At 38.9% G+C, this 23136-nt stretch overlaps 1 protein-coding gene across 1 annotated transcript in view; it reads right to left on the bottom strand.

Annotated features, from left to right (window-relative positions):
• Window positions 1–520: 520 nt before the first annotated feature.
• The window catches only part of LOC140146202 (ATP-dependent RNA helicase DDX4-like), a 51030-nt gene continuing 28414 nt past the window's right edge, over window positions 521–23136 (bottom strand). The window contains exons 6-17 of the mRNA XM_072167985.1: window positions 22492–22785; window positions 21473–21556; window positions 18829–18915; window positions 18380–18457; window positions 13260–13382; window positions 12177–12355; window positions 11329–11613; window positions 10497–10809; window positions 9573–9672; window positions 8404–8674; window positions 6999–7103; window positions 521–5987 (exon numbers count right to left, since the gene is read on the bottom strand). Coding sequence (XP_072024086.1) covers window positions 5865–5987; window positions 6999–7103; window positions 8404–8674; window positions 9573–9672; window positions 10497–10809; window positions 11329–11613; window positions 12177–12355; window positions 13260–13382; window positions 18380–18457; window positions 18829–18915; window positions 21473–21556; window positions 22492–22785 — 2042 coding nt within the window. The 3' untranslated portion in view covers window positions 521–5864. The remainder of the gene's footprint in view (window positions 5988–6998; window positions 7104–8403; window positions 8675–9572; window positions 9673–10496; window positions 10810–11328; window positions 11614–12176; window positions 12356–13259; window positions 13383–18379; window positions 18458–18828; window positions 18916–21472; window positions 21557–22491; window positions 22786–23136) is intronic.

The raw sequence follows: 23136 nt of genomic DNA, 5'->3' as shown, positions 1-23136 counted from the left end.
TCGAAGTAAATTATATAAATCTAATGACATATTCTTAAAGTGTGTGTAGCAGGGAGGAAAAGCTGACGGTCAATTGAAAATGTTGACCTTTCATATTGAAGATATGGTTTTTTTTCCCAAAAAGACCTAATTTTTTTTGGCGTTTTGGGGAAAAAAATCCATATCTTCAATACGAAAGGTCAAAATTTTCAATTGATCGTCGGCTTTTCATCCCACCTACATACACTTTAAGTAGAAATCATCAGATTTATAAAGTTTACTTCTCTGTCGAGTACTGTTAAATATCAAAAATATCAATTTTTAATGATTTGCCATAAAATGTGTATTAAATTTCGAATTTTAAAAAATCAAAATTATTTGATATCAGAAGGACATTATACGTATTCAGAGTGCAATTCGATATGTCTGATGTGCTCCAATGTCCCACAATAAATACTGTCCAAACGTTCATACCCCAGCCGTTAACCCGTTCTAAATATTTTTGCAAACGGAAGAGAAATGAAGGAAAAATCCCACCATATTAACTTTTAAGAACTTTATTAACAACACTTAAAATATAACAAAAATAATATAAGCATACATGATATAAGATATGAATACAAAGAGCTACAGACCTTAGGAGCCTTTAGAAACCCGAGTTGCAGTACTGGTAATAAACATCAACACAATGTCTTCTATATTACAAAAGTACATCACTTTCTTTCCCATCAAAATTTACATTTTCAGTTAAGTTGAAATCTTCATCAAACCAGTTTTCTGCTTATAGATACCCCAGTGGGCACAAGTTGACATTTCAACATTGAGCAATTCCATTTAAAATCCACACTACCCCTGTGGAAGATTTTCAAAATATCTTCCACAAGGGAGTATGAATTTCATATGGAACGAACACATTAGACAGCTCCATTTGAATTTCATTCACCATCTGAGAGAGATTCAACCCGAATTTTCCATTGAGGGAGAGCGTTTTTTAAATGGAGCTGCTAATGTGTTCATTCCATTTGAAATTCATACTCCCCCTGTGGAAGATATTTCCAAAATCTTCCACAGGGGTAGTGTGGATTTAAATGGAATAGCCCATCGAATCATCATTGAAGTCCAACTCGACCAGGTTGCAACCCGAAATTGAGACAGTTGATGTTTCAACGTTGAAATATCAGATTGAAGTTAAACTCAATTTCAATGTTGATTCCATATGATGTACCTGCCGAGTACTACACAAAGTCCAGCAACTCTCTCAGTCTTTAGAATTTGGGGAAATGCCGAAAAGCAATTTTACTTTGATTAGAAAGTGATGAACTCTTGGGTGAAGTCATAGTGAATTTCTTCAACCTTGGGTACATTTGGGATAGCCCAGCTATATAATATTATGAACCATGATTTTTTAAAGCACTCCCCATGTTTTAACCAACTGGCAGTTAGTACAAGCACCAAATAGCTTGTTGCAACCAGCGCAAATCTAGCCGCGTAAAAATGAACCCGATTCTAGCACCTGTACTGTCATTATAACATATTGCACTATATCCTGAAGTTTTGTATGGTGGTATTTACAAATTAAGAGCTGGTATATCGATCAATATTGCACATTAAAATAGAATGAATTGGTTTATATTACGCACGATTCAAGTCGAAGGTTAGCCAGATAAAATAACATTGCAGTTATTTTGCAGTAATAGGTCATACGGTCCAAATATCTTGGCTTGTGACCCTGTGTAAGACTTCATTGAGGGATTATAAAAAACTCGGTTATTGCCTTCATAATCGCTCAATGTTGACTTCACGCATGGTAAAATCGAACCTTCACGTCCCAAAACTTGTATCATGTCAACTTGAGGCCCATCTTTCAAATGTTAGTGGATCTCCATGTCTGTGCAATACCGATTGTCACCCTGCTCTATTCAAAGTGCATATTATATTAACAGTATTTTGGTACCAAATGCCGCAAGATTCTTTACTTTTCATCAAAAACATCCCCACTTCTTGGAACTGCACAATCTGAAACATTTTGAATAATGCAACAACTCGAAAAGGATCCTGGATTGTGCGGCTCCGTCCTTTTAAGCTGAACGGTTTTGTCATAAAATCTTCCAAGGCTAATTTAAATGGTGCGTGTAACACAAGCATGGTTGCCTCTCTCTATGAAGGGGCAACTCTGCTTTCACTTGCAACAATCTGGCATCGTTTCCTCATAACTCAATGCACAGATTGCAAGTTGACCACAAATAGAAATCACTGGCTATCCCTTTCATCATAAGGATAGTTCTTGATTTACTCCTCAATCGCTTGGCAGCTTCATCTAGATTTACGCAAAGTGCTTGATAGTGACCGTAGACAGCAAGGTTAGGGCGCCACCATTTCCCAATCAAGGGCAGCTCCCACCCCCACTGTATTCCGAGATTCCTACAATAAAGCATCCATGGGAGCACTTTCCTCCGTGCCATACAGCCCTCATGGGAGCACTTTTATCCGTGCCATACAGCACTCATGGGAGCACTTTCATGATCATGGATCATAATTCAACTGGACTACCCTGGCAATACACCCACTACGTTATCAGAAATTCATCATCTGGTTTCCACCAGATTATCAACCCATATGCACCTTAACATCGTAAACGCTACCATTCGTAGCACTAGCAACTGCAACACAAGAACTTTACTTTTCAATTCACTTACCATCACTTTAAGCTGCTTTAAACTCGCTGTAATCACTAATAGCACAAATCACTGAACACTTTATCCTTGAACTTTGACCTCTTTAACCAGGCACATATTAGTAGAAGGCACAGCATGAAAGGTGGTTTTTGTCGATATTTATGCCAGCTCAGCGGACACCATCTTGCTTAAATTTAACAAAATATTTTTTTTAATTAATAAAGAATTCTTTTTTTTTTTTAAATCTAATAATTTGCGGCAAGATGTTAACCAGCAGTGACAAAATATTGATCATAAACCACATACAGGGTGGTCCATCTTCTATGCAACACCCTGTATAAGCACCACGTTTTATAACTTGCCAATGACAAAATTTACTAGATGCTAATATATTTTGTCATAGGACTCCCTTATTTTACTGGGAATGAAAGGCACTGTAGTACATTTGGCACTGAAATGGCAAGAAAAGATATTATTACATCACTTTTTTTACGGTAGTTTTTGTCTGCTCCGATTACGATGAACTTGGAAGACCATGGAATGTTCACTTTATTACTAACATGTAATGATAGTACCTTTTCTTGCCAAAAAGAACCTTAAGTGACGACACACACTTCTTAGCTGCTTTGGTCCGTAGGAAGAAAAAAATATCAAAAATAGAACACATTTTGCTAAGTACCGAGGTATTTTTGGAGCTCTTGAATCATTTAAAGCTAACTGGAACAATTGGCTATTTTAGCAATAATTGTTGAAATTCTTCAAAATGGAAACAAAGATGCAAGTGAGCATGCTCAAAACCACTGTATTCCAGAAAACACATATTGCTATGCTTACAACAGCATCGTACAGACTTTTCACTGGATGTATTCATGCCATTTCTGGTTTCAATTTCAAAGGATTTCCACTTCATACCAAAATGGTCAATAACCACTCTTGCCAGAAACAATTGACTTTTGGTAAATCCCATAATTCCTTGGGTTAGACTCGGATGTCGTCATTTGACGTCATGCCGATGCGCACAAGCCGATCGCAACTGCGCATTGCAAGTTGTGTGACGACATCTGCGGTATTACTGTCTTGCATGTACCGCAAGGAATTATGAGATTTACCGAAAAGGTCAAGCCAGTTTTTGGCTCACTGTTTTCTCTTCAATATAGGCCATTCTTTTCAATATCCATACACCCCCCTCTGATATACATGACCTTAATCTTCCACACAGAGAGTACGAATTTCAAATAGGGTTACCTGAATGAGCAACCATTTAAAATCTACACCCCCTGTGATGGAGATTAAGGTCACATTTTCAACAGGGGGTGTATGGATTTCATCTGGAATAGTCCTAGACACTGGACTTCTGGAATTAGCTTCTATGAGCTGTTTAGTACTGAAATACTGAATAGATTTTACAAAACCAAAGTAAAAAAAAAAACATTTTATTTAAAAAAATCTTTCCAAAATGAATATTTTTACTGGAAAGGGTAGCTTAAAATATTTTTTGGCTCTGCCCTTAGGTGTTTAGTTTTGGAAGCATTTGGAGTAATGTTTTAGTAAGGAAATATCATAAGATACTTGTTTAGTTTATACTCTAGGTAAATATTATTTTAACTGATTTACAATGGTAAACCTTAGCCTTAGTTTACTAGTATTTTCATGGCAGAGGCTTTGGAAGTATTTTTTGGTTTTGTAGAGAATGAACAAAAAAAAGAGACCTGTTTAAAACTTTCAAATCTTGGTTAGGCAATGTCTGGTTGACCAATTATAACTTGGTTCACCTGGCTCATCCAGAACTATGTAATCCATTTTAGTAGTTAAAAAGGGTCCATTGGCATAAAACCAAGGTTTTCTTCTGTTGAGTTTTTCTCAACCAATATATATAATGCCCAATTTTATAATACTTTAATAGCTCAACTGATGGCAATCGAATCAACTGCATTTCCCAAAAAAATATCACTACCTCACTTCCAAACATTTGCATCGCGACAGCCAAGTACTAATGACTGCAAATACGAGCAAATTTACACCAGATAAAACCCGCTGTTCAATCTCTAATAATCATCTACAGGAAATTAACATATTCTTAGGCCATCTAGGAAGAACACCCGTTTAACCTTTGACCCTGCTATGATGTTGGAAGTAAAGTTTGTATGTTTTCTGTGTAAATACTCAATTTTGGACGGACTTTTCTTGATTTCAGTTGATCCACTCCTCGTGGATCAACTGAATGCAGCATTCTTTATACGGTCTTGTGTTTGAAGACAAGTGTTTTAGTACTCTATCCCATCTTCAAAAACAAATCCGGTTCTATACATGTGTACAGCTTGAAATCCAACTGGAATACGATGTCCATCATACCATCTTTGATCATACACAAGCTAGCCAGTACTTTCAAGCCGTACACTGCTTTAACTTTCAGTACGTACAGTTCAGCTCTGTTACATTAAGTAACCCAAGCTTGCCCTTTCACTTAACATACAAGGAGTCTTGGAACTCTTTAGTCCATAGTGCTACTTCGTACTGGTTTCGTTTTCTAACTTTTTGCGCCTTCCATGTGCCTAACTTACCACCTCGTGTTTGCCATGGTTGCCGAGGTTTTCACACAATATGTCTATTTTGTTCATTTTGCCCAGGTTCTGCCATATTCAATTCTCTGATCAGAAGTTCTGTCGGGCGAAATCCCTCTCGCACCCGTATTAGTGCAATGCAAAAGAATCAAGTTCAAATGATCCTCTGGATCTCGCCGGATTTTCGCCAGGTCGCTATTCACGATTCCACATCAGTTCTGTAGCACTCATTTCCAACACTTTAACAATGCTGCGGTTTATCGTAAAACGGTTAAATCTTTAAAGAAACGCAACAAGCAGCGACCTTATACGTCGTCCACCTGCCGTCAAGTCACTTCACTACAACTACTTTAACATAGGGTTAGTTAGAACAGTCAATTTTCAAAACAAGGAAAATCGTCACAAAAAAATTCTAACTTGAAAGTTTTCATCATACTTCCAACTTAAAGAGACAGCAACACAGCTGACTGGCTTGATTTATCACTGCTGGATGCACTGTTGTAATGCCATCTTTATTGGTTAGAAAATGTAGTTCACATTGTTTTTATAGCTTAATATCACCGACTTTTACATAACTGCCTTCTTTTTCTCATCCTGTTCACAAAATGCTGAAGTGATTTCCTTTTTGTTTTCCTTGATGCAAGCAAGTCTAGTCCCATTCATCATCTCCACCGCCTCCGCCGCCACCACCTCCACCCATGCCGCCAGAGTCATCACCAAATCCTCCACCTCCACCTCCGCCATTGTCCCATTCACTGTTGCCTCCTCCACGCTGTATAAAGATGACATTATACTAATGGTTATTATCAGGGAACAAACTAGTTTAACAGGATCAGAAATTCACAACCCAGTGGAATTTTGCAAGAATCCATGGATTCTCGCCATATAACTTTGTATGATAAACTGAAATATTAACAAGAATCCAGTTAGATTCTTGCTATTTTGTTGACGAGAATCTCTGCGAGAATGGATTCTCACGAAATTTCTGACCGTGAGTTAACAGGTGGTTCAACTTGCTACCCGTCGTTTCGGACAGGTGGTTCAGCTTGCTACCCTTCATTTTCGACAGGTAAGTTTGTGTCTGGGATGGACAAAATGAATGCTTTTGACAGATGATTATTTTATTCAGGCTGGAGTTATAAGTTACAAGCTATAAGTACATTGTGTTGAATAAACAAGGCAATAATTTATAGCAACACATATTTGAACCTCCCACCATAGGTCCAGTGGCAACACCACAGGGGCATGGTGGGAAAATATCCCCTTTCAGAACTTGTGTCCCCAAAGATCCCCAGTAAAAACCCTAAATGCACCAAATAGAAGTTTTAAAACGACCCTTTTTTCTAGAAAACAGGCGTTTTCGACCCCTAAAAGCGATTCAAGTTCATTATCTGAAAAGGACTCTTTTTTTCGCATTTTTCTGGTCACGCATGTGTACACCATAAACTTGAGGCCCTCATTATGGAGTCAAGACACAGAAATGGACAAGACAATGCTGATATTTATACATATTTATGCCATGTTAGACAGGTGTTGGGACATTTTGAATAGGCAATGCACTCAATTTTTGGAAGTGACAGTCGGGTCCCTTTTCTGAAGCCGAATATAGCAACCCTTTTTTCTTTTAATGTCCTACATTTTTGTGCTTTTTTGGTTAACCAAGGACCCCTTTTTTTCTAGAAAATAATGTATTTCAGCAAATTTGTATTATAAATTGGCCAAAAGATGAATTGGGCCTGTGTGTTGAAATAAAGTCAAATGCACTGACTGATAATAAACTCACTTTTCTTGTGTCCCTGCCACCAAACGATCCACCGGCACCACCATGATACGTTCCTACAGCAGAGTCTGCGGCTTGCTCCAGGAAGTCTGGTACATCTTGTTGAGCCTATAGGTATATAGAAAACAAGGTTAAAAACCTGTTACCACATAGCTCCCAATTAGCCGCACGAATAACATAACCAGGAGCTACTTTTAACCCAAACCCATCTCCTGGAGTAAAGTCTTAATATCTCATATTCACATGGCAGAATACTCATCGTATTCACCGTATTTCCTCGAAAAGTCGCCCACTTCCTCAAATAAACGCCCCTACCACTTTTCAACCAAGATGTTTAAAAAATGACAATATTTCCATGCTATCTTGTGTAGTAAGCTTACCAAGTTGCTCACATGGTCGATAATAGCAGCAATAATTGGCGAAAATCTGCATCGGAAACCCGGAAGTGAACCAAAAGTCAGTGTTTCTAGTTCATAGTTCGTCATTTTAGCGTGACTGATTTTAACGGGAATTGTTGTGCTAAAAATGACCTCTAATAAACACCCCCCCCCCCCCGTTTGAAAAATGCAACTCCCCCGGGGGCGTTTATTCGAGGAAATACGGAAGGTGTAGGGAGGTGGGAACTCGAATAACCTCAATGCTATGTATGCTAGCTATCAGGCTTAACATGAACAAGTTTTGAGATATTTTCCATAAATATCAGGAGCTATCTCAAGAACCACTGAACCATTACTAGGCTTGTTTGTACTCATTTTTATCAATTTTTCATGCTAAATTCATTTATATATATTATCATGAAAATGTAAAATTCTTAAACTTTATTAGTCAAGAGGATCAGTGGCTAGGATTATATCTGTTCAGTTTGCATTGTCAGACCTGTCCAATGGTGATCAATTTCCCAGATATTCTTCTGTTCCAATGAGGTTTTACAAAGTAGTTGGGAATTGGGATTCAAGGTGTTGCAAATTGTTATTTTGTACTGTAATTTCATTGGTTCTTGCCTGTGTTAAATAGTACAGTACAGTACGAGTCGGGTGCATATTGTTTCGCGTATCATTTGCCTCGCGTGCAACATGGCAGTTAACTTGCGTTTCAGCACAGCATGTTATATTTTGCATCCGTGTATGTTAGACTCGATGGGCCTGCCAACTTGAAGAGCGAGTGACTGGTTAAATTGATCAAATGACCATAAAGAGTGGACGTAAAATTACATGCAAAAATGATTTTAAGGGTGATCCATTTAGGAATGACATGTATTGTTTTGAGATCCAGCCATGTTTCTAATTTTCTATGGCCTGATATCACGAGTGATGGCATTATTTTTGTGTGGAACTACTTTGTGTCTTATCAGGCGATAGAGAAATGGTTGGGTCTCAAACAATTCTTTTATTCTCCAACTATTACTTACATCGGCCAAGATTTTGATGAGAGGCCTAGCCACTGAAGAGTTCTTTGTGGAGTCGTGAAACGAGGTCGCTTTACCCAAGTTGCCCACACGACCGGTACGGCCAATACGATGTACATACTCATCAATGTCATCTGGAAGGTCATGGTTGACGACATGTTTAACAAGTGGAATGTCCAGGCCACGAGCCGCAACTGACGTTGCCACAAGGATAGGTGCACGGCCGGCGCGGAAGTCACCTAGAGCTTCTTCACGCTCCTGTTGGCCACGGTCACTGCAAGGATTAATATAAAGATGATCATGTTAGTTACTAGCGATATATACATAGAAAACCAGTGAACCCTGACTCCCTATACTGCCACGTTAAATAGCACCGCCAGCTATGGAGGAAAAATTAGGGGTATTTGGGTCCTTGCCAATGGTGCACGGAAATGAATAAAATCAATTCTGCATCTCATCTGAAACGCTAGGTATCGCGTGCAGGTCACATCAAGTGCTTCTCAAATGCATCTAGTATGTAATGATGCCCTCACATGACAATGTCAACGACTTCAAACGCATTCCGAGTGAAGACGAATACCCAATTTTTGCTCCTTGTGTGTATCAAGAAGGGGGTCGAGTCCAGGTCCTCTGGTTTTAATTCTGTGCATTGTCCAATTCTTGCAATCTCCTGTTTGAAGGAAATCAGTTTGCCAGAGCTTCAAAAAGTAATTTATTTTCTTGGGCTTGCATCATTTATTTCCGATCCTTGCATATATTGTGCCCAGGGTTATAGCTAGGCAAATTTTAGTGCCGGGTAAAATTTATATGAAATGGTAAAAAAATTGAAACGTTGATAAGAATTGCTAATTTTATACTGATTGTTCATTGATTTTGAAACATTTGAGACTGGAGTGCCGGGTATTTGGGCTCAAAATTAACTCGAGTGCCGGGTGGAAATTAAATTGTGCCGGGCAGGGCCGCCTGCCACCGCCCAGCGTAGCTACAACCCTGATTGTGCCTTGCATTGTCTTACGCCCTGACAGGGCAAAGCATATAGGCTGCCTCCTCTTCATTAAAAACACGCTAAGTTGGGGTTATAAATAGCTGAAATTGGGCTGAAAATTGAAAAAAAAATTGGCAAATTTGAGCAAAAACAAAATCCGCTTAAAAAGTTTCAGGTGTGGACTTACCCATGAATACTTGTCGTTGGGAATCCCGACTGACTGAGGAATGACGCCAAGAAATCGGCACTTCGCTTGGTGTCCACAAACACTAAGGTACGGTCAGTTTCTGTAATTGGAAAACAAAAGCATTACAACTCGTCAATGTCACCATCCACACACCATGTACAACAGTTTAACGACTGTTTGAAGCTCACTAATGATCTGGTTATGAGGCTTTGGTACTTGTCATCATTTGTTTGAAGTACTGTATTCGCTGCCGTAGTGCACATTAGTAACCATTGGTTACTGATACACCTGTTCCCAATTATGATATGCCATAGGCTTTGTGTTATGATCATGTCGATCAGTGGTTCGCAACAAAAAAAGTGTGAGCCAGTTGACCTAGCAACGGTCATATTCTAACGTGCACTACGACAGCGAATAGTGGGATATTTTCGCTGGGTTAATCTGTATAGAAATTGTCATGGAAATAAGCTCACCCTCGAGTAGCCTTCTTGGGTTATCCTTCCTGCAATCTTATTAGTTCTTACCCATGTGAAATGACATGATATCACACTTTAGCGCATATGTGTCGATGCGATACTCATACACGCTATTTGAACCAATCGGATGTGCATAGCAACAACTGGACTGATCAATTCTAAGCCCTAGGTAAGTTCCTTGTAAAATGTAGGATTTAATTTGATTAGAATTTGGTATACTTATGATTAATATATTTATTTGAATTGAAGTGTTTAAGAATGAGAATATAAGGTATTGAACCACTGTCGTGTATCTATCGTCTCACACGACATCATTATTTTTGGCTTAAAAACAACTCTGCTTCACCTCATTGTTTTACTTTAAAATAATGTTGCCCCTATTATATGAGACGATGCACTCCAGCGGCTAAAAACAATACCTTTATTCACTAAGTAAAGCAGCAATTACCTGGTTGACCCCTAAGAATCTCTAATAGCTTCTCCCTCTTGTCAAACTGCCCACATTCAATGACACTCTGCGTCACATCACTGTTGGCGCCACCAACACGACCAATCGTCAGGAAGACATAGTCGTTCAGATACTCGGCTGCTTTCTCTTGCACTTCTGTTGGGAATGTAGCGCTGAACATGAGCGTTTGTCGTTCGCCTTTCTTTGGCATGCCAGGGCTGTCGATGAGACGTTGCATCTCGGGTCCAAAACCCATGTCTAACATGCGGTCAGCTTCGTCCAGGACGAGGAAACGGATCTTGCTTAAGCCAATCTGGAGGGAGAAAGAAAAGAATATTTCAAATGAATCAAACACAGGTGACTGGCCTTACTCCCTATTCCAGAAAAAAAAATTTTGGATTAAATAAATATTGCCCAGTTTTGCCATTGGTAAATCTTAATCCTTTTGACAATGCAGGCCTCGTGTGATACGAATTTTAATAGTTCTGCAATTTGAGAGAAAATGGGCCAAAAACATGCAATTGACCATGATTTCTTAATTATAACTGCAGTCACAAAATTCAAAGACTTGGCACAAGTATAAGCATTCACAATTTGGGAGTATAGGTTATGAGGTTGCTAATAAATTCCATTTTTTTACGTCAATTTTGATCATTTGTTATTAAGGATATTAGAATAAATGTGTTTTCTAAAAATAATAATGCAAAACTTGAAATTATATTACAAGTCCTTGGAATTGATTGTTTTGGGCACTTATTTTTAAAAATTGGCCTCATGTGATTGATGAAGCTCCACCAAATTCTAAAAGTGAAGGCCTGCTTTGCATCCTTACCTTTCCTCTGTTGATGAAGTCCATCAATCTTCCGGGCGTGGCCACCAAGATGTTACACCCTTGGCCGATCTGTCGCAGTTGGTGTCCAACGCTGGTGCCGCCATACGCAACGCAGGGTCGGAGCATAGTGGAATGTGCAAATTTACGAGCCTCCAAGTGAATCTGGATGGCAAGTTCCCTGGTTGGGGAGACTACTATGGCCTGCGGTTCTTGGGTTTCACTGAAGGAGCTACTTGCTAGACCTTCCTTGATGAGACCAGTGATGATTGGTAGAAGGAATGCAGCCTGAAATGATAGAAAAGTACAAAACTTGAACTTGGGAAACCAAATTTTCTCAGGGTAAAATCAAGTCTAATCGTCCACACAGGGTGTCTGAATTTCAAAACTGGGTTACCTGAATGGGCAACTCCATATGAAATCTACACCCTCTGTGCAAGAGATTACGTGTTCCCTACATGATACAGGGTGTATGGATTTCAACTGGAATAGCCCAATCATGCTCTGGGCATGAACATCCACCCTGCACATAACATACATAGTATAGGCTTTCTTTCTTGCCACCCGGGGAACCAAAGGAGAACAGTGCCAGTGCCAGTGCCAGAGATGCCAACATTAACATCCAGAAAATAGGGAGGATTCAAAGAAAAATAGGGAGGTTTCCAAAATTACATACAACTTCAATGGCACATAACTTAATGGAAATAGGGAGGTCGCCAAATTTGGGTGTCAAAATTGACAAAAATGTTTCCAAAAATAGAGAGCCTCCCTCTCAAATAGGGAGGGTTGGCATCTCTGCAGTGCATTTATTGATCACCCCAGAAGAAATTGCAGAAATAAAAGTCTCTTACTGTTTTTCCCGATCCTGTTTGTGCACACGCCATAAGATCCCTGCCGTTGCTGATAACTGGAAGGCCGTACTTCTGAACAGGGGTTGGTCGTTCATATTTTGCTTTCCTTACATTTTCTCTCACGGTCTCGTACAAATCGGCTGCATCAAAACTAGTTATGAATTTGGGTGGGTCTCGACCTAAAGGAGCAACAAAGTAGAGGCAAACGATTACCGTATTCATTCCAATAAGCACCCATGCCCCAATAAGCACCCACCCAGGGTATATTCAATTTGCTAAAGGGTACCATTAATATAGATGACAGATAGATGTTGATATAGTGAAATAACTGGAGGACTACACATCCGGTGTAAACTTGCAATACATTTTCTACATCAGAAAAGCTACTAGAACGTCTCAGGACCCTTTTATAACTTACGTAAATTCATCTCTAATAATCGCCCCTCACAAAAAATTAGGTAAACCAGGTAAAAAAATAAGCGCCCACCCAAAATGACTTTGTAAAGCGTTGGAATGAATACGGTAGTTTTCTTTACTGTAATTTCAGACATTTTTGCATTTCTAAATTGCGCTCAACATGGACAAAACAAAAGACAATAAGCTTCAAATGGCAGACAAATATTGACTGCTTGGAGCACAAAACTGGTAACTGCTATGAGCACGAGACAAATTATGCACCTTTTGATACATTTCCAAATCTTGATAAGTGTATTCAAGCTCGGGAAAAAGCAAAGAAAAAGAAAAATATAAAAAGGAAACCAGTTTTAATATTTTAATCTCATTTGCAAGAATGATGATCTTCCTTCCACCTACATTAGTATATCCACTCATGCAAGGGAAGAGGATGGGGAGGAGACCGAAGATTCTTAACAGGGGTGTGATTCAAAGCTTGTGAAATATCCTGAAAATCCTGAAAAATGGCGTAGAATTGAGCTAAAAGGCCCCCAAACAGGCTGAAAATCAATAACCTTGCGTAAATTTTAGCCAAAAAAACAACAGGAAATCGGGACAAATCCTGAAGAATTGCACCCCTGAACATTCTTAAAATCTTAAGTTCCAAAAAGTTAACACACTAAAACTTACCGGTAACTTCCACAGGAATGTCATCATACTTATTGAAATTGATGCCCTGCTCCATACTCTTGAACATGGCTTCTTCATCCTCTGGAGGGGCTGGTGGCACATATGTTGATGCTGGTGGCTTGTCTGCAAACCCAAACATTTTTGCACACTGTTAATATTTGAATCAAGTTTACAGATATGGAGAATGGTAAAAAACCACAGCAGGAAACTGTAGGACGGTGAGAGTACACACAAAAATTATTAAGCTTGTGGCCAGATCCCCAAAACATACATTAATAATGAAACTTTTCAGATATTTTGTCAAGTCTTCAGCGCACCGATTTGTCTTCCTACTGAAGCATTTCACAAAATTAGTATTTGTAACTTCGTGCGCTCAAATTACATACACTTCCCATTGTGTGCATAATACCAAATATGGTAGTAGCCACCCATCTATTTGAGCTTATACCCAGCGACTGGGTAACTGTTCCTATTGACGTCAGACTGGGCATGTCTTTCAACATTGAGTACACTTTTCATTGTGTGCATAATATAACAATAGACGTCACCCAAATATTTGAGCTTATACCCAGTCACATACTTTTCCCATTGACATCATACTAGGTTTTGCGTGTGGGCGTATCCGCAGGTTGAGTGGGCTAACTAAATAACAGGCATTCAAACGATGTAATGAAATGAATAATTTCAATTGAAATGTGATTGCTCAGTGCCAGAAGTGGGCAAGTGCAATAGCTGCCATGTGAACATTTGGCAATTTACACCCATTATATTGTACTCATAGGCATTTATGGCTTGTTGTGAAAGTATTTACCCAAATATTTGGGCTCAAAACCCTTTACCTATCTGGGTACTTTTTGCATTGACGTCAGAGCATAGGTGGGTTTTTAAAAAATGTGTGTGGGCGTTTTCCAAGGCTGAGTGGGTTTGCTAATGACGAGACCACCTAGACCAGAATTTTTTTTAATTTCTTGGTACTGCCAATTACTTCCTTTTCCTGGTTTTAATAACTTTTATAATACAATAAACAGACTTTAGGGAGAGGTAACTATGGTAACATTTTAGGAAATGGGCAAAACATCTGGCAATTCTCGCTATTCGCAATAAGGGCCAGCGGTTGATGTAATTGATGTATCATGGGAAAAGTCGACATCAAGTCCGCAATCTGAATATTACCATGCTATTACATAGGAACATGTGACCATATTTTTTAGTTTGTCAATATAACGGTATTACACGCAAATCGATAGAGAAAAAATTAATTGTGCACATTTCAAATCACATTATTAAGTATTATTGAGCATCGATTCGCGTGTAACACCTTTATTTTGACAAACTAAAAAATATTGTCACGTGTTCCTATGTAATAGCATGGTAATATTCAGATTATGCGGACTTGATGTCGACCTTTTCCCATGATACATCACGATTACATCCCATGATACATCACGATCATCGCAAACCGCTGGCGGCGCCCTTATTGCGAATAGCGAGAATTCAAATTATCTTCTTTTACACCAGCAAAACTCACTAGTATCTCAAACATGACAATCTCTAGGACACAGTTCTTTAACCCCCATACACCTCTACGCTCAAAGATTGACCTTTACACACACTAGGATCTCAAACATGACAATCTCTAGGGCACAATCTCTAGGGCACAGTTCCTTAATCCCACTATCATGCACTATGCGTCTACACTCAAGAGTGACCTTTGGATGTGTGGGGTATAAATACTCATGTTAATGGAGGTCATTGAGCTAAGCCACTGGGAATGAGGTTATTATAGCTACTGAAATATGAGGTGCCAGGGTTTCCAAAACTTGCGATTCGGGCTAGCCGACTTTTGAAGATTTTGCCTGCAACTTTGAAAATTTCCTGTCCCATAGAAACCAATGGTTAAGAAACAAATTGAGTGACTTTTCAACATTGGCTCCTGCAACTTCCAGAGTGGTTAAGAGAAAAATTGGGTGATTTTTTGATTATTCAACCTGCGATTTAGACTGAATTTTCAATTTTGGCAACCCTGTGCCTTTTGCGTCAATGGGAGATGTGAGAATGAATTTGGTATTCAATTCCAACTTTCATGGGATAAAAATTCCCTTTAAAAGGGAAAGCCAGCTTCAATGCAGAAGAGGTCTTGTAATTAGTTTGGGTGGAAGGCATTTTAGGATCACATTTTTTATGATCCATCATGTTTCATGACAGTCCACCAAACCATCAATGATGAGAACATGCACACAGAAACAGCAAACCAAACATTAACTCCTATAACTTCCTGTCAACTCTTTAATTAATTACTCCAAATTGTTCCGTCTTTTTGTCTTTTCTGCCTTTTAGGCTACCCTAAGCTCATCATTAATATAAAGAAATACACTGCAGTTTTTAGTTAATTGGCTAAAAACTGCCATCCTATACTTGCCTTATACATGCACATTAATTTTATATTAATTCGCAATTTATACTTAAATATAGTACATTATAAAATGTATAAAGACTGATATTGTTCAATAGGCCTACACGTAGGCCTATATAAATTATACCCATATCAAAAATAGGCCCTGAAATTGCATCAAATTTTTCCCACAAAACTGATGTTTAAGATATCAATTATTTCATAATGACATTTTGAATCATTTTTATCCATAAAACGATACAGGATATAGGATATTTTTAAGAGTTGACAGGTTTGCTGTTTCTGTGTGCATGTTCTCATCATTGATGGTTTGGTGGACTGTCATGAAACACGATGGGTCATAAAAAAGAGTGATCCTAAAAATGCCTTCCACCCAAACTAAATTACAAGACTTCTTCTGCATTGAAGCTGGCTTTCCCTTTTAAAGGGAATTTTTTATTTTACTTTGACTTTAACATCCATAAAAAATGATTTTCATTCTGTTATCAATACACTCACATCTCATGCTGTGTTGGTCTCCATGAGGTCTGCAAATGTAAATCTAAAAACGCCTGATAACAAGGATACTATAATTTTCTTTCGTTGATATGCTGTGGTAACTATTTAGGCCTGGCATATAACTTTTAATGTCATATTTCCTTCAAACCATAACTCTTGAAATTCTCACTCGTTTTCATTCGTTGAAACGGCAAAACATACTTTCTTTTTCTTACAAATCAAATAGTAGGCCTTACATTATATTTTAACCATAAAAAGGTCCGCAAAGTAATTCAAACCAATGCTAGTAGGCCCCCTACCCTGTAATCTCTTTAGCAAACAGAGACGATCTCCGAATTAGATAGCCAGCTGTTAGCTGGCGAAAATGATAGCAATTTAATACCAGTAGTTTACACATTTGTTCAAAACACAAGTTCACTTGTGTCCAAGGTTAAACAAACCCAGAAAAACAAAAAGTACCCTTTTGGTTACCGTGGCAACATTGGGTGAAATTCCAGGCACCTAGTACGTCAGTGCGTGGGCGTCTGAATAGGTTCTAGGTGGCTGGTACCCAAAAGGATATAATTCTTTTGTTACCAGTTTTGATTGTTGTCACAAAGGCCTCACAGTTGGTGGCACAGTTCAATAACCTCTTCACTAATCATGCCTTAAAATTTGACCTCAAGTTCTAGAGTATGAGTTATTGTATCCAACATGTGTACAGGGTTGCCAAACCCTCGATTTGGTAGCCCAATTGGGCGACTTTTGAAGATTTTTCCCACGACTTTTGACAATTTCCTGTCCCATAGAAACCAATGGTTAAGAAAAAAATTGGGCGACTTTTCAACATTAGCTCCCGCAACTTCCGATAGTTTCCTGCCCCATAGAAACCAATGGTAAAGTGAAAAATTGGCTGATTTTTCGATTATTTGACCTGCGATTCGGGCTGAAATCTTTTGGCAACCCTGCATGTGTAAACATGTATAAACAAATTGAACTGTGTCCTGAAATATAGTTTAGATCTTGGTGTGGGTTCCTGTGTACTTTACAGTTTAATATTTTCAGTAAAATTATATTATATTTACAAAGCATTTTTTTTAAGCTTCTGAAGTAGGCGATGAAATTTTTTTTTTAAATGTTCTACAGGTGGATGGTCCTTTCCCGCAAATGACCATAATAACCACCAAAGTCTTTAAACATTTCGAAATACTTTAAACAAAAATCCCAACATTTTCTGACAATTTGATCCCCAATTTCTTAAAACCTGGGTCAGTTGAGCCCGTAAAGCAGGGGTTTTTTTTCGTCGGGTCATGCAGGTACTTTTAAAACTCAAATCACTGCTAAGCAGACCAAGAATATTTGTGCTTAATATTTTCATTTCAACTTTCAGTATCAAATGCCATAAAATTTATTAATTTTTGTGTGTAATGTTCAGGCTCTGCCGATTTTTCGCTATATACTTTGCTTGTTAGCGTTTTCAAATTAGCAATTTTGAGTATTCTTGCATAGACATACATAAAAGAATGTTATTCATGCAATTTTACTTTCGTGGTAAATACGTTGAGGGCCAAAAGTAAAATAATCAGTTTCAAAACTTGGCAATTTCCTGCCATAGGATAGAGAACTTGAAACTCAAATCATAATACTTCACTAATCAATTGTTATAAAATATATATGCTGATATCAATCATCCCCACCAAAGTTTCAAATATGAACCCGAAGTACCAGCGCAACAGTTTGGTTTTAATTCTAGGAAAATGTGCTACGCAGGATAAATTTAACCGATTCAATAAGAAATGCATTCAAAACCAATGTATTTTAAACCTTTAATATATTATGAAATGAACTTTGCTACTTCTGGATCCATTCGAGTATTGGATAAAACATTGCAATTTTTTATTTTTTGTTTTTTCCCCAATTTTTTTTTAAATCAACCAAAATTATCCTGATGTTGGTTATAGGTCAATGGTCTCTCCATAGCAGTGAAAAAAAATTGCAAATCGGTATAAATAAACGGGTTGCGTTTTGAAAATAACAGGCATGCTACAAATCATACTTCTGAAAATGTTAAGGCGGGCTGTCGGGTGTGCTATCAAATTGCACTCAGTAAGAAGTTTTGGAATTGAGGTGTGCTACATGTATAAATCTCACTCGGCAGGCGATTTAATCCCTGAAGAAACCACTCTATATTTATTGAACTTATTGGTTATTTTGTCGAGCTGTATCCTACCTGGATCTGCATTGGCTTCAGCATTGGGGCATTCTCTTGCCATGTGACCGTCCTCTCCACACTTGAAACAACCGGATCCTGTAATTGCAACAAAATATTCCAGAGATGAAATGAAACAAGGAAAATGCTTTAAAAAAAGAGATTACCGCAAAATCATGCTAAATAAAGCTCAAATTGGACTGAAAATAACAAAAAGCAATATATTTCAGGAATAAAAAGATCAAATCGGCTAAAAAGTGGAAAGATTCAGCTCTGGAGTCAAGATCGAGTCACTGAATTCTCCAGATGCCAACCATGTAGTATGTTTTATTACACCAAACTTTGGCTATGGAGATGAAGGCATCATGTAGATAAGAAATAGGTGAAATAGGTATGTCGTTTGCAATCGACCAATGAAGTGGCATGAATTGCTCATGAATGTTTCACGAGGTATAATAATCTAAACTAACCTCTGCCGCCACCACCACCACCACCTTCTGCACTAGGGCAATCCCTGGCCATATGGCCATCTTCACCACATTTGAAGCACCCTGAACCTGAATGACATGAATGAGATGCAAAGAAATCAGTAGAACTGGCATTGAGATTCTGTAAAGCAGAACATTTTCATGCCTGCAAATCTTGATTTTCCTATTAAGCAGTTCCCACAAAATTACATCCCACAAAAATATTGTGCTTTATAGTATGCTACGGAATGGGCAATTCCAGTTGAATTCCTTGCACCCCCTATGGAATACATGACCTTATTTTAATAATCTCTAACACCGGGGGGTGTAGTTTAAATGGAGTTACCTATTAAGTAACTACATTTAAAATTCACACTCCCTGTGTGGAAGATAAATTGGATCACATGTTTCATACAGGGGTTGAATGGATTTCAACTCAAAAAGCCCAATGGGTTGGGAAGAAAGCATGAGAATGAAAGAAATGAAGCAAAGACTGCTGAAATATTAGGCAATGGCAAATGGAGTACCTGTAACACAAAAATGTTAAGTACATTAATGTATTAACCCTAACACCCAACCCTGCTTTTTGCTATCGGAAGTTAATGAAGAAACGATAAAGGAGAGAAGATGAAGTCACTTGGCAGTTGGCACTCCCCGATTCGAACCTTAGACCCCCCGCATGCCAAGCACACGATCACTGACTGGTAGCCACACAGGTAAAAAGGTTGGGGTAGGAAAAAATTGTAAATGCCACAGTGGATAAATTGTCTTATGAAGTGCTATGAAGAAAGGCAGCCAAATGTCTTACCTCTTCCACCGCCTCCTTCGCCCTTCTGTGGGCATTCCCGGGCAAAATGCCCATCTTCCCCGCAAATACGACAACCTGTCAAAGAGGAAAAACGTGGAACACTATTACATCACACTTCGGGGGATAAAGGTAGTGTATGATTCCAACACTATTATTACCACACCTATCCTTGGGAGGATTAACTACCGTATATCCTCGAATAGTCACTTTGTTGCATTTTCCAAAAGGGGCCGTTTATTAGATCATTTTTAGAACAATAATTCCCATTAAAATTATAAGCTTAAAACTCGCCCTGAAATGACAAACTATGAACTTGGGAACGATGACTTCTGGTTCACTTCCGGGTCTATGATCAGACTTTCGCCAAATGTGTGCACTGGTAAGCTTACTACACACAAGATAGCATGGATATATCAGCATTTTTTTAATATCTTGGTCGAAAAACTGTTGGGGGCGTTTATTTGAAGGGGATCGACTACTGCAGGATATTTTAATGGTTGTTAACAAAATCATCTGATGAGGGAGGCGAACTTCTATTCCCCCTTCCACATTATAGAAACAAAAGTGCTATGCGTAACACTGTTTGGTGAACTGTTCACTCTTTCCTTCATATCATCATGATACCATCAATCTTTTCTTAGCTCTTAATCGTAGACCTCATGACGTGACATAAGTCCAGTTTAGTGACTAAGGCACAAACCATGCACAAATTGGTTTTGTACACAATTTGTACACTGCCAGCCAATGAGTGCAAACAATTAAGCTTTCTTTAAAAAGCTCTCACCTGGACCACCACCACCACCTCCTCCACTTTTCTCTCCACCTCCAAATCCTCCTCCACCTCCAAATCCACCACCTCTAAAACCTCTGCCTCCTTCACCACTGCTACCACCGTCGCCGCTGCCACCACTGCCATTAAACTTAGACATGTTGTTGAAGTTTAATTGTGACACTTTGGGTCTGTGAACTGTGAAATCTTTCCTTCATATCATCCCCCCAGAATGCCATCAATCAATCGTGTTGGCTCTTAATCGGAGCACTCATGATATGACATTATGATTTTAAAGGCACAAACCATGCACAAATCCTCTGGTTTTGCACAATTTGCACACTGCCAGCCAATGAATGCGAACAATTAAGCCTTTCTTTATAAAGCTCTCACCTGAACCGCCACCACCACCTCCACTTTTCTCTCCACCTCCAAATCCTCCTCCGCCTCCGAATCCACCGCCACCACCTCCAAAACCACCACCGCCTCCACCACTGCCGAAACCACCGCCGCTACCAAAGCCGCCGCCGCCACTGCCCTTATCTGAAAAGAACATTTGAGAGCAATGATTAGTAATTTCCATGCAATTGCATATTTGGTATTTAAAGCAATTGACCCAATTGACAGTCAACAACCCACCTACTTAACCCCATCAAAATGCAGGGTTCTGTATTTATTCTAACAACACAGGGTGGGAAAATTTAGGCCTGGAATATTGTTTCAATAAAGTGGTATGAGAACAAACACATGACAGTTTGGAGGTTGCCACCTGCAAGTTGTATACTGTTCTATGGTGCATTGTGATATATACTTTTGCTCCTAGAATCCATATCGCTAGAGCCAATCAACTTTAAACATGCAATAAGTTGAATGTGAGGTAGAAAACACCAAATGTTACAAAATGGACCACCCACCTTGCACTTTTTTCAGCGATTCAGTGATACTCTAATGCTCACCTTCATTATCGTTACTGCTACCAAATCCTCCTCCGAATCCACCGCTTTTGCCTCCTCCACCACCACCGAAGCCGCCTCCACCGCCACCGAAGCCTCCACCGCCGCCACCACTACCGAAACCGCCACCTCCACCGCCACTTCCGCCTTCTTCTGTACAGTCAGCGGCTCTGTGACCTTCTTTGCCACATTTGAAGCAACCTATGTACGAAAACGAAAAGAAAGAATGCAACAAACTTGAATCATCTCCTTCCTGGCTTAATTTCCTACCAAATTTAACAACTTGAAAGTTACAAAATGTTTAACCCAATACACCAGCCTAAAAAGTTAATGGATTAAAAATAATTTTTTCAAGTGAAAGCTTTTTCAAAAGATTTTTTATGTATGTGACACGATCTGGTCCATGGGGCCAAAGGAGGCATTTTTGACAATTCAGTTGCTGTAATTATTTGCCAGTGGTTGATGACAAAATTTCCTGAAATGGTTGAAAATTTCCTGAAAATTTACTTTTGTGTATACTTTTGCACATAAACATCTGAGTAAAATTTCCTGAAATCAGGAAATTTCCTGAAGTCTGGCATCTCTGATAAATACAATAGGTTATCATTTACTGAAAACACCAATGGTCTAGCATACTTGGTTTTTCAGTTGTGAAATTTTTGGATGTCTATTTTTGTATGCATTTTATTGTTTTTTTACTCCATAGTTTTTCCTTTATCTCAGTTTCACATTTGGCCCCCCATGGACCAGATCGCATCACATATATAGTTTTTATTAAAATACGGTATACACAACATAATGGATTGCGGTGATTGAGGCTCGATTATTGATGCATTCATTTAGATTTTTTTAATCAATATTTGTGCAAAAATTTTTTCTGCGGCGAATATCAGCGACTATTTTTACAGACCTTGATTCCTATGGTTACCTCTAGTCTACCTAAATCTTTATGTTCGCATGAAGGGCACACCACCATTACAGTGTACTGAAACACCGATTGAAAATGTGTTCAACAGGAAAGTTATTTTGTCAACTTTGGGCGACAAAATCTATGTATACCGGCTATACAAAAAATGTACTCTCATATTATATCTCGGCAATTTATAATGCAAATGAATTCTCTGAAGGCGACTCACCTCGACCACGTCCTCCGCCACCACCTCCGCCGCCTTGTGGGCATTCTCTTGACATATGTCCCTCTTCACCACATTTAAAGCACCCTCTGCCACCACCACCTCCGCCGCCTTGTGGGCATTCTCTTGACATATGTCCCTCTTCACCACATTTAAAGCACCCTCTGCCACCGCCTCCACCTTTTGGGCATTCTCTTGACATATGGCCCTCTTCTCCGCATTTGAAGCACCCCCTGCCGCCGCCTCCTTTAGGGCATTCCCTAGACATGTGTCCTTCCTCTCCGCATTTGAAGCATCCTATAAACATAAATGACAAAGATTTGCTAGTAAAACATTTCTTATAATATAAATATCAACTTTTCTTCCCAGTTGGATTTGGATTATGCTGCATTTTCATCGGACAAAACGAGATGATTTTCTTTTAGTAGGAAATTCAACTGAATGACGTACAACTTTAAACAGTTGAACTTGATCCAACCACAATCGTAGGCCTACATTCAAACTACAATGCGAACGCACAACCTTGGATACAATTACTAACCAATCACAAGCGAGCTGGCATGGGTAGGTGGATTCACTTTTGTGTTACGCACGCACCCCCACACACTGGCCTACATCACATAGTGAACATAAAAAATCGTCATGTCA

Source organism: Amphiura filiformis, chromosome 2 (genome assembly GCF_039555335.1).
Source record: "Amphiura filiformis chromosome 2, Afil_fr2py, whole genome shotgun sequence".
NCBI classification, from domain to species: Eukaryota; Metazoa; Echinodermata; class Ophiuroidea; order Amphilepidida; family Amphiuridae; genus Amphiura; species Amphiura filiformis.
This window is presented reverse-complemented; position numbering and strand designations above follow the sequence as displayed.